Genomic DNA, 12,397 nt, shown 5'->3' on the forward strand with positions numbered 1-12,397 from the left:
ATATATATATATATACCCAGAAAAAATATATATATATACACCCAGATGTATCCTGCACCGGGTATGCTGAGAGATTCTGCTCAGCAGAAAATCACGTGAAGGGTCTTGGGTTTGGGTTGACCATACATAGCACATTATGCTTGTAATACATGTGTGTGGACACACATGTATCTTCAGAAGCAGTGTTGAGGCACCGCTGAGCTACACCCCTCCCCTCTCCTAATGGCCCCTGCTGGGCTGCTTGCCTCACCCAGTCTGATTTCATGAAGCCCCAACTAACCGGAAGAGCCACGAGAAGGGTACAAACCCTTCCCTGTTGTCACAGCCAACTCCGATTATCGAGGCCCTTGGCTTCCCCTGGCCACCTCTTCCATCCCTGACGTCTCTCTCTTTGAAAGGGAAGGGAGCCAGGGTATGCAAGGCTCTCCCTGATGAGTAGCTCTTTTTAAAAGTTCCTTGGGAGGCTGTAGCCCCGGGGTAACACAGGCTTAGGGGCATCGAGAGTTGGCTGATGGACAGCTGGGGGCACACAGAGGGAGTCAGTCTCTTCTCGGGAAATGGATTTGGTAGGTAGGTGAAGGAAGGCAAGGTGATATATATGCTTAAATGAGCTCTTCCCCAACTTGCACCCTTAACCTACTTGCCTAGAGCTTTTTTTGGCTAAAGCTTCCTTTGGGTCCCCCTCTTAAGTCTGGACTTCCTCCTTACCTTGCCCTTGGGGCCCGGGTGGTGCTCGTGTGACCTGGGGCTTCTCCTCCACTGCTCATCAGACCCCGTGTCTCAGACTCCCTCGACTGTACCTGTGACACTACCGCCTTGCACAGGCCGTCCCATCCCATCTGAGCTCTTGCCACCCCACAGCCCGGTCTCCCACTGGCTTGGACATGTCACTATCCTCAAGGTCTTTAAACAGTATTAAAAGGAACCATTTGACTTCAATGGATTAAATCAACCCTTTCTTATATTCAGACTTCCGGGGGTAACCTGCTGCTTTTCAACTCCTGCCCGCTGCCAATCTAAACCATACTAAATCTAACTCAAGGTGATGCAGTCTTTGAGCACAGAAAAGAGCTTTCCGTGCCTGGACCCTTGGCTCAAATTTGTGGTTCTGGCACGGACTCCCTGAGCAACCTATTCCCAGCTTGGAAAGAAGTCTCAAGACGGAGCCGCTCAGCTGTAAGTTTGGCTGACTTGCCTGTTCCCCAGAGAGGCGACATGGCTCAGAAAATGATTGAAACCAAAAACTCTCATTTTGTTTGACATCAGTTCCCACTCACTAGTGGCTAATGAATGGGGACTGTCAGGACACCCCCAGCCCTCTGTGGGGCCGGACGAGGTCGTTGGGGATTTGGAGCCTGTGGCCAGCAAAGGGAACACCGGTCACCATGGGCACCACCACTAACAACTAACCTGGCCCTGCCTGGCCGAACCCTTACCGGCTTGCCTCTGTCCTGAAGGCCTACTACTGGAGGGAGAGCAGCTTGCTGAAGAACCTGTGGGTGTCTCAGAAGAGGCAGCAAGCCGGCTTCCCCGGCGACCGCCTCCGTGGCGTGGTGTCCCGCCTTTTCCCCTACAGTAACTACAAGCTGGAGATGGCCGTGGTCAATGGGCGAGGCGATGGGCCTCGCAGTGAAACCAAGGACTTCACCACCCCGGAAGGAGGTAGGTCCGGCCGCAGCTCCCTGGGTAGGGCAGGACGAGGGTGGCACGGCCAGGTGGCCCTGAGCGGCTCCAGCGTGCCTCGGCCTGGATCACACAAATTGACCTCTGCCTGACCTCAAGGAGGGATGACCTGCGAGCTGAGCAGCTCTGGCTGTGCTCATGGAGCACCGTCACCAAGGCGGCCGCCCTGACGGGAGATTGTACATCAAGACGAGACTGTGCTGGCAGCTGACATGATTCCAGACGGGATGTGCACACAGACTCCCGAGGGCACTGCAGGAGCCGGGGCTGCCTGCCTACTGCCTCCTGAGGGAGCTCAGGCACCTTGACCCCAAGAGGCGCCTGGTTGGTTTGCCATACCCGAGGACCTTCACTCTTGTTACACCACTGTAGTCGAGAGACTGCCCTGCAGTGGGTGGCCCGGTCCTGGGAGGCAGACACCTGCCGAGGTCCTGGCGCATCTCCTGTTCCTGCCACAGCCCTCTTGAAGCAGCTGGGCAGTGGCTTTGCCCTCTCCTGTTTCTCCTTTCTCCCTTCTTAACTATTATTTTCCCCATTCTTCTCTTCCTCCTTTGTCCTCTCCTCTGTTCTCCCCTCTTGTTTCTTTATTCCTGTCTCCCCTCCTCGTCTGTTTTTCATCACCAGCCTCTCCCCATTGCTCATGCTCTTGGCACCATCCACATGTTCCATCATGGGTTTTTCTCTCTTCACCCCTGAACCTGGCATTCTCAGCCCAGAGGCCAGGGCCTGATGCTTGGACCCAGCGGTGAGAATCCTTGTCTGAGGATTGGGAACTGCAGCCTCTATTACCAAACCACTAAAACTGGTTCCCTGCCTGGGAATGACTGCCCAACTTGGAGGTTTCTTTGCAGGATCAGAGCCTAACATGTGTCGAATCCAGGGTAGTTGCTAAAGGAGAACTTGACTGACTTCTTCCCCATGTAAACCGAGTCTGAGCCGTGCTTGTCCTAGATCTGGGGAAACGCCATCCTGGATGGGGCGATGGGCGCTGGCCACCTCGTAGTTCTCTGGGTTCTGTCTTAACAGTGATCCAGCACGGGGGTTGCCCAGAGGTCAATGCCTTCATACTTGTGCTTTGTTTTTTGTGTTTTCTTCATCTTGCCCACCCCTCTTCTCTCCCCCATCTCCCCCACTCTCTCCTCCTTCCCCAAGTACCCAGTGCCCCCAGGCGTTTCCGAGTCCGGCAGCCCAACCTGGAGACAATCAACCTGGAATGGGATCATCCAGAACACCCGAATGGGATCCTGATTGGATATACTCTCAAATACGTGGCCTGTACGTTCTGCCCTTCTTTCTCTTGGATAACCTGAGAATCAGAAACCCCATTCTCAACACTTTTCCTAAGGAATCAAGGTAGAAAGCCTATGGGTACAGAGGTCATTGTGGAGGGATAGAGGGGCCGGGGAAAAAGTTTCCTGTAGGGTTAGGGGAGGCAAGTGAGACCCAACCCCTGCTCTTCTGACACACCTCCTCCTGCAGGGAGCTTCCAGTCGGCCGGGTGAGACAAAGGGGACTTCTGGGATTCAACCCCTGCCCTCAGGAATCTTAGAGTCTCTAACACCTACAAGTCTAGGAGAGAAGTTTCCTTACCTGATGGACCTTCCATCCGATGGGGCAGATAGTACGTGCATAGGAGTCCACACGACACTGACACTCGGGGACACCTTAATAAGATGCCATTTATGGTAAGGCAGCTGTATGTAGAGCTGCCATGGAATTTGGAGTGGCTCAGTCAGGAGCCTGGGTCTGGACGACCTAAAGAGTTCAGCATCACCAGGCAGGGACAGGAGTGTCATTCATTTGAAAAACTTTAAGTCTCCTTAAGTGGGTGATGTTGTGCCTCAATGTGAAAGCTCAAAGGACAGGTATTGTGCAGTTAAGGATTTTAATAGCCAACTGTGTGCTTGTATGTGGTTCTGAATCCATCTCTGGACCTGACCTTCCCCCTTTGAGGTATTTGACAAAGGAGGCCTTTTACAAAGGAGGGATTAACAACGAAAAGCTCTAGTGGTTTTGCCCTAGCTCTGTTTGAAAGGAAAAAAGGAACTTCAAGTTCTGCTCTTGTTGAAAAGGCTTGAGGATTAAAAATTGAATCTTTCAGAATCAGCCACACAACTTTGCATTGAGCTGGCGATAATGAGATCAGTGAACAAGTGTTACCCTGGTGCGTCATCAAAGAGCCGGAAAGGAGTTCTTGCACAGCCCTCGGCCTTTGAATCACCTCCCTCCCCTGAGTCCTTAAGATCACGGGCAGGTTCCACGGGTTCCCTTCCCAGCAGAGTCGGGAAGGCTTCGTCCTTCCAGCTGCAGATGATATAACCCATCATGGTTAATGTTGCTAAAGTTCAATTCCACTTACCTGTCTCTCCCCAGTTAATGGAACCAAAGTAGGAAAGCAGATAGTGGAAAACTTCTCTCCCAATCAGACCAAGTTCACGATGCAAAGAGCAGACCCCGTGTCGCGCTACCGCTTTTCCCTCAGTGCCAGGACGCAGGTGGGCTCTGGGGAAGCAGTCACAGAGGAGTCACCAGCACCCCCAAATGAAGGTAGGTGCACTGCGGCAGCCTCGGGGCGAATGGTCCCGGGGAATTCAGATTCCTAGAGAAACACGCACTCGGCCTCTGGCCGCCCCGGCCTCCTGGGATGGAGAGGCTGCAGGCCCTCGAGCCCTCCAGCGGAGGGAGCCACCCTGTGTGCTGAGAGGTAGGTACCGGCGATGTATCTGGAAAACACATCTTCTTACTGTTGCAGTCAGACCTGGATCCCGACTTGGCCTTAACTTACTCAGCTACTTAACGTCTGTCATCTTTCCTTCTGGTGGGGGAATAGGGAAGAGAGTGTGAATCGTAGCTGAGTTGAGGGGATGAGAGAAAGCGTGCTGGAAGTAAATGTGCTCAGAAACTCCAAAGAGCAGTGAAGATGCTCGCCTAGTGAGGGAGGCAGCAGTACTGTGGAGACCGCCCCATGAGGGATCTGGGGGGGCCCCTTCTCTCGAGGATGCGTGGCGAGAGGGGAACAGCTGTGACTGAAGCTAACTGCCGGGATCATGAGTAGAGCAGGAGGTGTAGTCCCTCCTTGCTGCCTGAATTGAGGGGGTTGTCAGGCTGAGGAGAGGAAAGGGGGTTTGGAAACAGCCATTTGCCAAACCAGCTCCACAGAGAGCACATGAGTTCCTCTCCTGGGTTCTGGCATCTAGCAGTGTCGCACCCCGCCCCAGAGCTGCGCCTGCCTGAGAGCTCCACTAGAGGGGGCTCCAGGCCCATCTGCACACGTTCTGGCTTCCAGGAACCTCTCGGGCAGGCGAGCCACTTAGAAGCCTCGATATTGGCAGATTCCCTCCCCTATGACAGCGGGTGGAGGCTCTGCCTCTCCAGAGGTACCATGGTCTCTTCAAAGGCCATTTCTTGAGCACCCACAGCATGAGGTGCCAGACGCTGTACCCAAAACAAGGGATATAAAGCTAATAAGTTCACACAGTCTAGAAGGAGGGACATCCACAGGAATATCTAATTGTAATTCACCATGAGCTGTGTATGTTTAGATGGCAGAAGTGCAGTGGCTGTGCAGGGGAGGGGGGTTGATTCTATAAGGGAAGACTTTGAAGAAGGGGTGATGTGATTAGGAATCCTTGAAGCTGACAACAGGTTATCCTGTCTTGTGCTTTCCCCAAAAGGCTGAGGTCCGGTGGCCTGACCCTGGCCTGATTGGACCTCCTGAGCACCGGTACCCCCAACCCAGGAGAGGAGCAGTGCTTCCAGGCCCTGCTGCCTCTGCTGCCTTACCCCAGGCTCCCAGTGCAGCTTCATAAGCAGCCCTGCATCCCTCCCCAGGCCCCACTTCCCTGGCCAGTAGGCCAGCACTGAAGCAGAGAGGAGAGGGGGCAGGCAGAATGGAGAGAAAGGCTGACAGTGCTTTGTCTCTACCTCTCTGCTCTTGTAAACCAGGAGTGAGCTACACAATAAGCTCCCCTCCTAGTGTACCCTTCCAAGCTCCTGGGGACTTGGGCAATTTATTAGGGCTGGGGGACTTTGGGTAAGTGGTTAATATATGCCTATTACCAAAGGCCAGGCCAGGGATGATGCACTTTCTTGATTACTTAATTCTGTAAGGAGATGCATAAAGAGAGCCTCTTCTCCCTCCCCATCTCCCCCCCATTACAGAACATCAGATAAACAAAGCCCCGTTGCCCGGCCCCAGTGACCACCCCAGGGAAGGATCTTCAGCTCCAGGAGACAGGAGAACAAAGAGAGACTTTCTTCTCAACCTAGGGGTTTGCGGCAAATTCAGGAATCCCTTTTAGGGCTCTCAGTCCCCAGTTGAGTTTCTTACTTCATACAGTACAACGGGGCAGCAGGACAGTGGCTCCGGGCTCCAGTCCGTCACATGCCCCAGCCTTCCGAGGCTGAGCTGGTGTGGGGAGCGTTCAGCCAGATGCGCTCCCTCTCACCCACCCCGCCACGCCAGCACTGTTCAACGCCTGCCCCTGGGGATGAAGGAACCATCCTTTTGACAGGCGTTGATATCCTCCTAAACCACCTGTACCTTATGCCTTCAATTCCTGGCGTCACTGAGGGTTACCCAGACTCCTTCACCCCCAGCCGAGCTAGGAAAGGACATACCCTTCGAGAAAGACCTGGGAACATAGCACTCGAGGTGGACTGTTTCTGCTGCCGCCTCTTAGATGTCCTTGAGTAGAGGCAGAAGCGAGTATATTAGAAAGGTTTCCAAGACCCAGGAAAGTTTTCCGTAGGAACGTGCCAGACCCCAGTGGAGTTGAACGTGATCCCCGAACACCAGGTGGCATCCTCAGGGCTGTGACCAGCACTTGGCCACACCATCTGGGTCAGATTTGAGCCAGGACCTTCTCTGTCCTGTGATTGCTTGTCTTGTGGTTTCACCTGTGCTGTTTTCTCTTCCCTCTCGTTCTTTCGCCCTCTCCCTCTCTGGCTGTCTTGGGCGCTGTGTTCTGAAGCTGCTCCAACCGCAGGTACCGTACCAGCAGCGGAGGTAATGGGCATGGCATGGGGCAATTCACGTGGAGTCCAGCCCAGCCGGAGCGAAGGAGGGAGAGGCTTGGGGTGAAAGCATGCTCCGGACTCACCTTTCAGTGGTTGGGCAGCCAGACTCTCCAGGAGGATGTATGTGGGGGATGGGACCAGAGGAGGTCAAACACATTCTCCTCCCTTCTAGAGAAGGAGGTTGGCTTAGAAGGGGCCCCACATGCATAGGCTGCAGACCTGTTCTCTGGAGCTGCAGCTTTCTCTGAAGCTGAGTGATTACTTCCCCTGAGCCACCTGGGGCCTTGCGCAGGCTTGACATCTCAGAGCACAGAGAAAGGGTCCACAGCCTTTGGGTGGCCAGCTGCGCCCTAGAAGGAGTGGAGGCAGCTGGTTCCTGTCTCCTGGTCAGGCTGCCATCCCCTGAAAGGGTGGCCTGTGGGTGAGCGCGCCGTGCATGCTGGCCTTGCATGCTGCATGGGGCCTGGCACCAGCTCTGCCATCCGCCATGGCTCCTAGTCAGTGAGAACGAGTCTGCATGTCCCAGGATGGGGCCGGGTGCCCCAGGACCTGGAGTCTCAGTGGACACCATGCACTGATTGCCCACTCACCCCTCAGAAACCCAGCTTCTCAGAGTCTTGGGTGTTAAGAACAGTCTCCACTCTTGGGGTCTGGGAGGTGGACGCACAGTGAGGAGTTGGGCAGGCAAGTCTGGAGCAAGAGATGACCTGCTAGCCAAGGTCCTTGTCTCAAGTCCTCATGTTGTGGGTTTGAGGAACATCACCACCGAAGGCCGGTCCTCAAGCTGGAGGAACTAGGCAGGGGCCTCAGGGTGCCTTCCTCTGCCCTCCTTTGAGGCAGAACCAAGGCTATAGGGCAAGGGTTTGCCAGCGCCTTCTCATGCTCTCATGCTCTAGGCAGCAGGGAGAGCCGAGAGCCAGGTGAGGACCTGGAGGGTTGGCTTAGGAAGAGGACGCCACCTTACCCGGTTTGGTTCCCCTCCACCTTCACTCATTTACCGCCCCCCGCCCCGCTATTTTATGTTGATTCTGTTTCTGTTGCGCACCCTGCTTCCTTTGTTTGCGTTTGCTCCACCAGTCAGATCTGGGTGGTGGGCTGCCATCATCCTTCCCACCCCCAGTCCTCTCCATCCCCCCCGCCCCCAAATAACCCAGGCCTGCAGGGGCCAGTGCCTCCCCACCTCTGCTGGGATGTGAGGCAGAGAGGTGTCCTGGAGACTGGGAGAAAGCCATCCTTGCAGTCTGGGAGTGGCCCTAACTTCCTGATTCAAGTTTGCATAAGGGTTTCCCCTGGGACTATTACAGCAGGTGCTCAGGGCAGCCGAAACGACTTAGTGGAGATGGAAGGGGAGATGCAGGGAGGGTACCACATGAATCACCTAGAAGCTCTTTGGTCAAGCAGCTTGCAGTCCACCTTCCCCATTCTGGCACCTAGGACCCAAAGCAAGTGGATCTGGAGTATGCTTTGCTCAGTGGGCATCCGTGCCAGTCTGTGCTGCCCCTCTCGTGTGTGGCAGGTATGAGGGGGATGGATGTAATTCCAAACACCCCACTTCCTACTTCTCGTTTAGGAAAGATCCAAGCTCACCCTGGTGTGCAGAGGGTGCCAGGGCCTCTGTCTATCGGTCAGATGTGTTTCCTAGGCTCCAGCTTCCATGTGACATGGTGGTAGAGGCACAGTGCGCATCTTGGTAAATGAGCTGTGCTGGTAACATGAGCCATTCCCAGCCTTAAATGCGTAAGAACCTCCTGCACAATCTGCAGGTGCGAAGTGATGGCGCTCAGGTTCTATACGGGTGACGCGGGCCTGGAGTCCAGCCCACTGCTCCCTTCCCTCTCATCTTCTCCAAACATGGGCATTTTCCCCCCCAGACTGATCTGTTCCTATCTCACCCGGTAAAGATAGTCCCTCTCATGCACCCATATCTGCAGTCTCAGGGTTGCTGCCCATCTGTCCTGGCCATCTGTGATTTGGCCAGGGTAGTCCGTGCACCAGGTGGACATGTTTGGACTGAACCCTCCACCTTGGAATGTCTGGAAACTGCTGTCCTTGTCTTTGACTCGGCTCAGATCTGCCAGTGTTTGGTGGGCAGCTCCAGGGCAGGTTCTGGGCAACGAAAAATGAATAAGAGACATGTTGTCTTAATTTTCTCCATCTCCTGCGTGGTGTCGCCCAAAACTCTGGTGGAAAACCCTTGGCCATAGCTGGGGTGCCTTCCAGTGTGCATTAGGTAAGCCATTAGGTTGACACTGCCTTCAGGGAGGGGTCCTGTGCTTCCAGCTCCAGGCCCACTGTGGCTCCCCATTACTCTCGGTCGCCAGGCTGGTGGTCTCCACTGGGCAGTGACCAGGGTGGTTCTCCAGCCCATAGTTCCTGCTGTGGCTGAAGATGACATCCTAGCCCAGCAATGAGTCTGTCCAGCCCGTGGGCCACTCTGACTGTAAGCCCCGCTTCTGGGCCTTATTCCCCGTTTATCTGCTACCCCCACCCCGCCCCAGGGGTTGAAATCATCTGAATCCCCTTAGACCTGAGCGCTGGACAGTTTCCCATGGGAAACCTGCCCTCCCCTCCCACCTATAACAACTCACTCACCTGACTCTTCTGTCCCTTCCCTCAGAGCCTTGCCTCTTGTCTCTGCCCTCCCAGTCTCTCTGGCCCTGTCCAACCCTGGGACAATAGACACAGCTAATGAGTAGGCCAGAGAGGATGCTGATTTACCAGCTGGGACCTCAGCCAGCCCAGAAGGTGTCTTCTCCACTGTGCCTCCAGTGCCGGGGACCCTCTGGGAGGACGCCTGGGAAGTGCCTCCTTTCCTCCCACCCACTTCTGGTCCCCTCTCGCTAATACCTGATTGTTGCTGCTGAGCCGAAGGATAAGCATCTAGGTAGCCATCATCAAAGAAAACCCTTCCTCCTGTCACACTTAGCAGAGGGAGGGAAGGAGAGTGTGGAAGCATCCTCAGTCATTGCTCATTCTTGTCTCTGCCCAGCAGGGCCCAGGAAGAAACTCGCTCTAGCCTAGCCTCTCTCAGCATCTCTGTTTCTAGGGCTGCTCGCTGGAGCGCCCGGGGAAGCATGTGGGCCTGGCTGTAGGCCCTGTGTGAGCATGCGTGTGTGTACCTGCTTGTATGAGGACCAGGGCCCACGTGAGAGTGTGAATAGCTTCCGGGGGCTGGGAAATGCAGCACCACTGTGCACATAAGAAGGGAAGCCCGCGTCTCTGCGCTGCACAGAGTGGGATGATTTAACTTTAAAGGCATTTTCAGTTGTTTGATGACGCTTTTTAAGTAGTCATAGCAAAGGGGAACCTTGTGAACATTGCACTTGCCAGAAATGATTGGAAAATACACTATTGATAAGGAGCCAGAGCAGAGCAGTCCTATCCAGATGGACAAACTAGCTTCTCAGGGTTCCTTCCAGCAGCTCAGAACAGCAGGAAAAGCCCATGTGTGTTCCATGGCCATGGGAGCTGCCAGGCATCAGGCCTGAGAGGGAGCTCACCTTTGCCTTGTGGATCTCTCAGGCCTGTGTGTGTGTGTGTGTGTGTGTGTGTGTGTGTGTGTGTGTCTTGGTGGGTGGGATAGGCGAATTCCCACAGGCTGAGCTCTTATAGCACTGAGCTTGCATTCCAGGCCTGGGGCCACCTTGGACTGAAATACATCCTTGAATACTGACTGTGAGAGGGAGAGTTTTTCCCACTGCACGTTCCCCTCCACCCCCGCCCCCGCCCCCTTTCCTGATGTCTGCGAGTTGACTGGGGTTTGGCGAATATAGCGCAGTCTGCCTTGACCTTGCCCAGGAATCTCTGGAATGCGTGGGGCCTAGTCAGCTGCCCAGTGTGACTTCTGTGGTCAGCACCCTCAGGCCCAATAATGCCTCTGATCTTACAAATAGGGAAGCGACTGGGATCCCGGGAACAGTCCCTCCTTCTCTATGGAGGACTTGTAGTATTGGAGTCCTGGGGGAATGAAAGGGCTTTTGTTGGTCAGGCTCTTGTTGAGAAGACTTAGGATCTCTTGATTCTTTCTTGAGAAAGGCTTTCTGGCAGTTTTCTCTCTGCTTCCCTCCCTGCCCTGGCTCCCTTCTGGAGACTCTGGGGATAGTATTTTCCTGATCTTCTGCAGATTTGAGGTAAGGTAGGATGTCACTCTTCCTTGAAAGTTAGAGTTACCTGCTTATGTCTTAACATCACTGCCTGCTGCCCCATCAGCAGTGACACTAGAAAGTAGACTGTGGTCAGATCACAGGAGATGGTGGGCAAGGAGGAGAGGCAGCTCTGTCTCTCTCTGATTTGCGCATCATTCTTCTCATACCCTAAGCTTTAGCAATACTGGAACTAAAGAGTAATAGGCCAGCCCTTTGTTAGTGTCCACAACCCTTCTGTAGAAGGAAAGACGGTCTATGGAAATGTTGTCATGATAGACTTAGCCCCTTAGGGCTGACCGACGACAAAGGGTAGCTTTGGATGGGAGATGAGGAAGTAAGGGGTAGTGCAGATTTGAACTTCTCTGAAGATTTATGCAAAAGAGCAGCCCAGGCTGTGCCTCACTCGTGTCCTGGGATTTCTACATCTACTGTGGGCTGGGAAGATGGTGCTACTGAGCGCAGGCCACACTGTGAGTCCGTCAGTGCCCTTTTCCCACATTCTAGTCAAAGGGAAAGGGCTTCCGGTGCCCGGAACCCAGATGCCCTAGAGAGAAAGGCAGTTACTACAAGTCGGGGTGGATTGGGGTAATCTGGGACCGTCGCTGGGCAGAGAGGAAGGGAGGAGAGGCCAGGGAATGAACAAGAGCTGAGGGCCTGGGGAGGGGCTGGCAGTGGAGGTAGGAAAGACGAACCAAGGTGCAAGTCTTGCCCACAGAGTGGGGATCGTTCTCTCTCTCTGTCACTGGGTTTGGGTGGTGGTAGAACTCAAGCAGGCAGGAGAGGGGGTGATTTTGGCGTGAATGGTTGGGAATGGCAGGCTTCCCGGTGCTCCTGCAGGGCAGGGCCCCGCAACCTGCCCACCTCCAAGGCCGGGGCTCCAGGCCTGGACCCAAGTGGTGCTGCTTGGCCTGCGCTGGGTGGTGCTTGACCTGGGACTCCATGTCATCCCTGGGGTCTGAGTGATTTGGTATGTGTCCCGTCTTCATCACCACCCTTGGCTGTGTGCATGCTGGTGCTTTGAGCCACACAGACCATGAGAAGAAAATGAAACACACAGGCTTCATTCTCTTTCCTTGCCATGGTCCTCTTCTCTTTCACGGTGACCCGTCTGACCCAGTCCATCCTGCTCGGGGAGGCTTCTGGTCCCTAAGCTCCATCTCTTCTGTGGGCTGCCTGCCTTGCACGTGGGGCCGTGTGTCCAGGCTGGGGACGGCCACAGCGACCAGACTTGGCTGTTTTACATTTCCCCCTTAGCTCCTCCCACGTCGCCCCCAACCACGGTGGGTGTGACGGGCACGGTGGGCAGTACTGATGCCACTGCTGCCACCACCGAAGCCACAACAGTCCCCACCATCCCAACTGTCGCACCCTCCACCGTCGCCACCACCACCGTCGCCACAACTACTACAACCACTGCCGCCGCCACCACCACGGAGAGTCCTCCCACCACCACCAGGACTGAGATTCAAGAATCCGGTACTGCCCGTCATCCGTGCTCCCGTCCCTCCAACCACAGGCTTCCCCAGATGTGGGGGGGGGGGGGGGGGGGC

General features: G+C 54.9%; 1 protein-coding gene across 5 annotated transcripts in view; it reads left to right on the plus strand.

Moving 5' to 3' along the window:
- NFASC (neurofascin) overlaps window positions 1-12,397 on the plus strand; it is a 187,097-nt gene that overhangs the window by 155,449 nt on the left and 19,251 nt on the right. For 2 of the 5 annotated variants that reach the window (XM_007470670.1, XM_007470672.1), the window contains 4 exons: window positions 1,458-1,662; window positions 2,836-2,958; window positions 4,057-4,230; window positions 6,657-6,671. In XM_007470670.1, coding sequence (XP_007470732.1) covers window positions 1,458-1,662; window positions 2,836-2,958; window positions 4,057-4,230; window positions 6,657-6,671 — 517 coding nt within the window. Of the gene's footprint in view, window positions 1-1,457; window positions 1,663-2,835; window positions 2,959-4,056; window positions 4,231-6,656; window positions 6,672-12,101; window positions 12,324-12,397 lie in introns of all 5 variants that reach the window. The other 3 variants (XM_007470668.1, XM_007470669.1, XM_007470671.1) reach the window with 3 other exon arrangements.

The sequence above is a fragment of the Lipotes vexillifer genome, unplaced genomic scaffold, assembly GCF_000442215.2.
Source record: "Lipotes vexillifer unplaced genomic scaffold, Lipotes_vexillifer_v1.1 scaffold1122, whole genome shotgun sequence".
Taxonomy (NCBI): domain Eukaryota; kingdom Metazoa; phylum Chordata; class Mammalia; order Artiodactyla; family Lipotidae; genus Lipotes; species Lipotes vexillifer.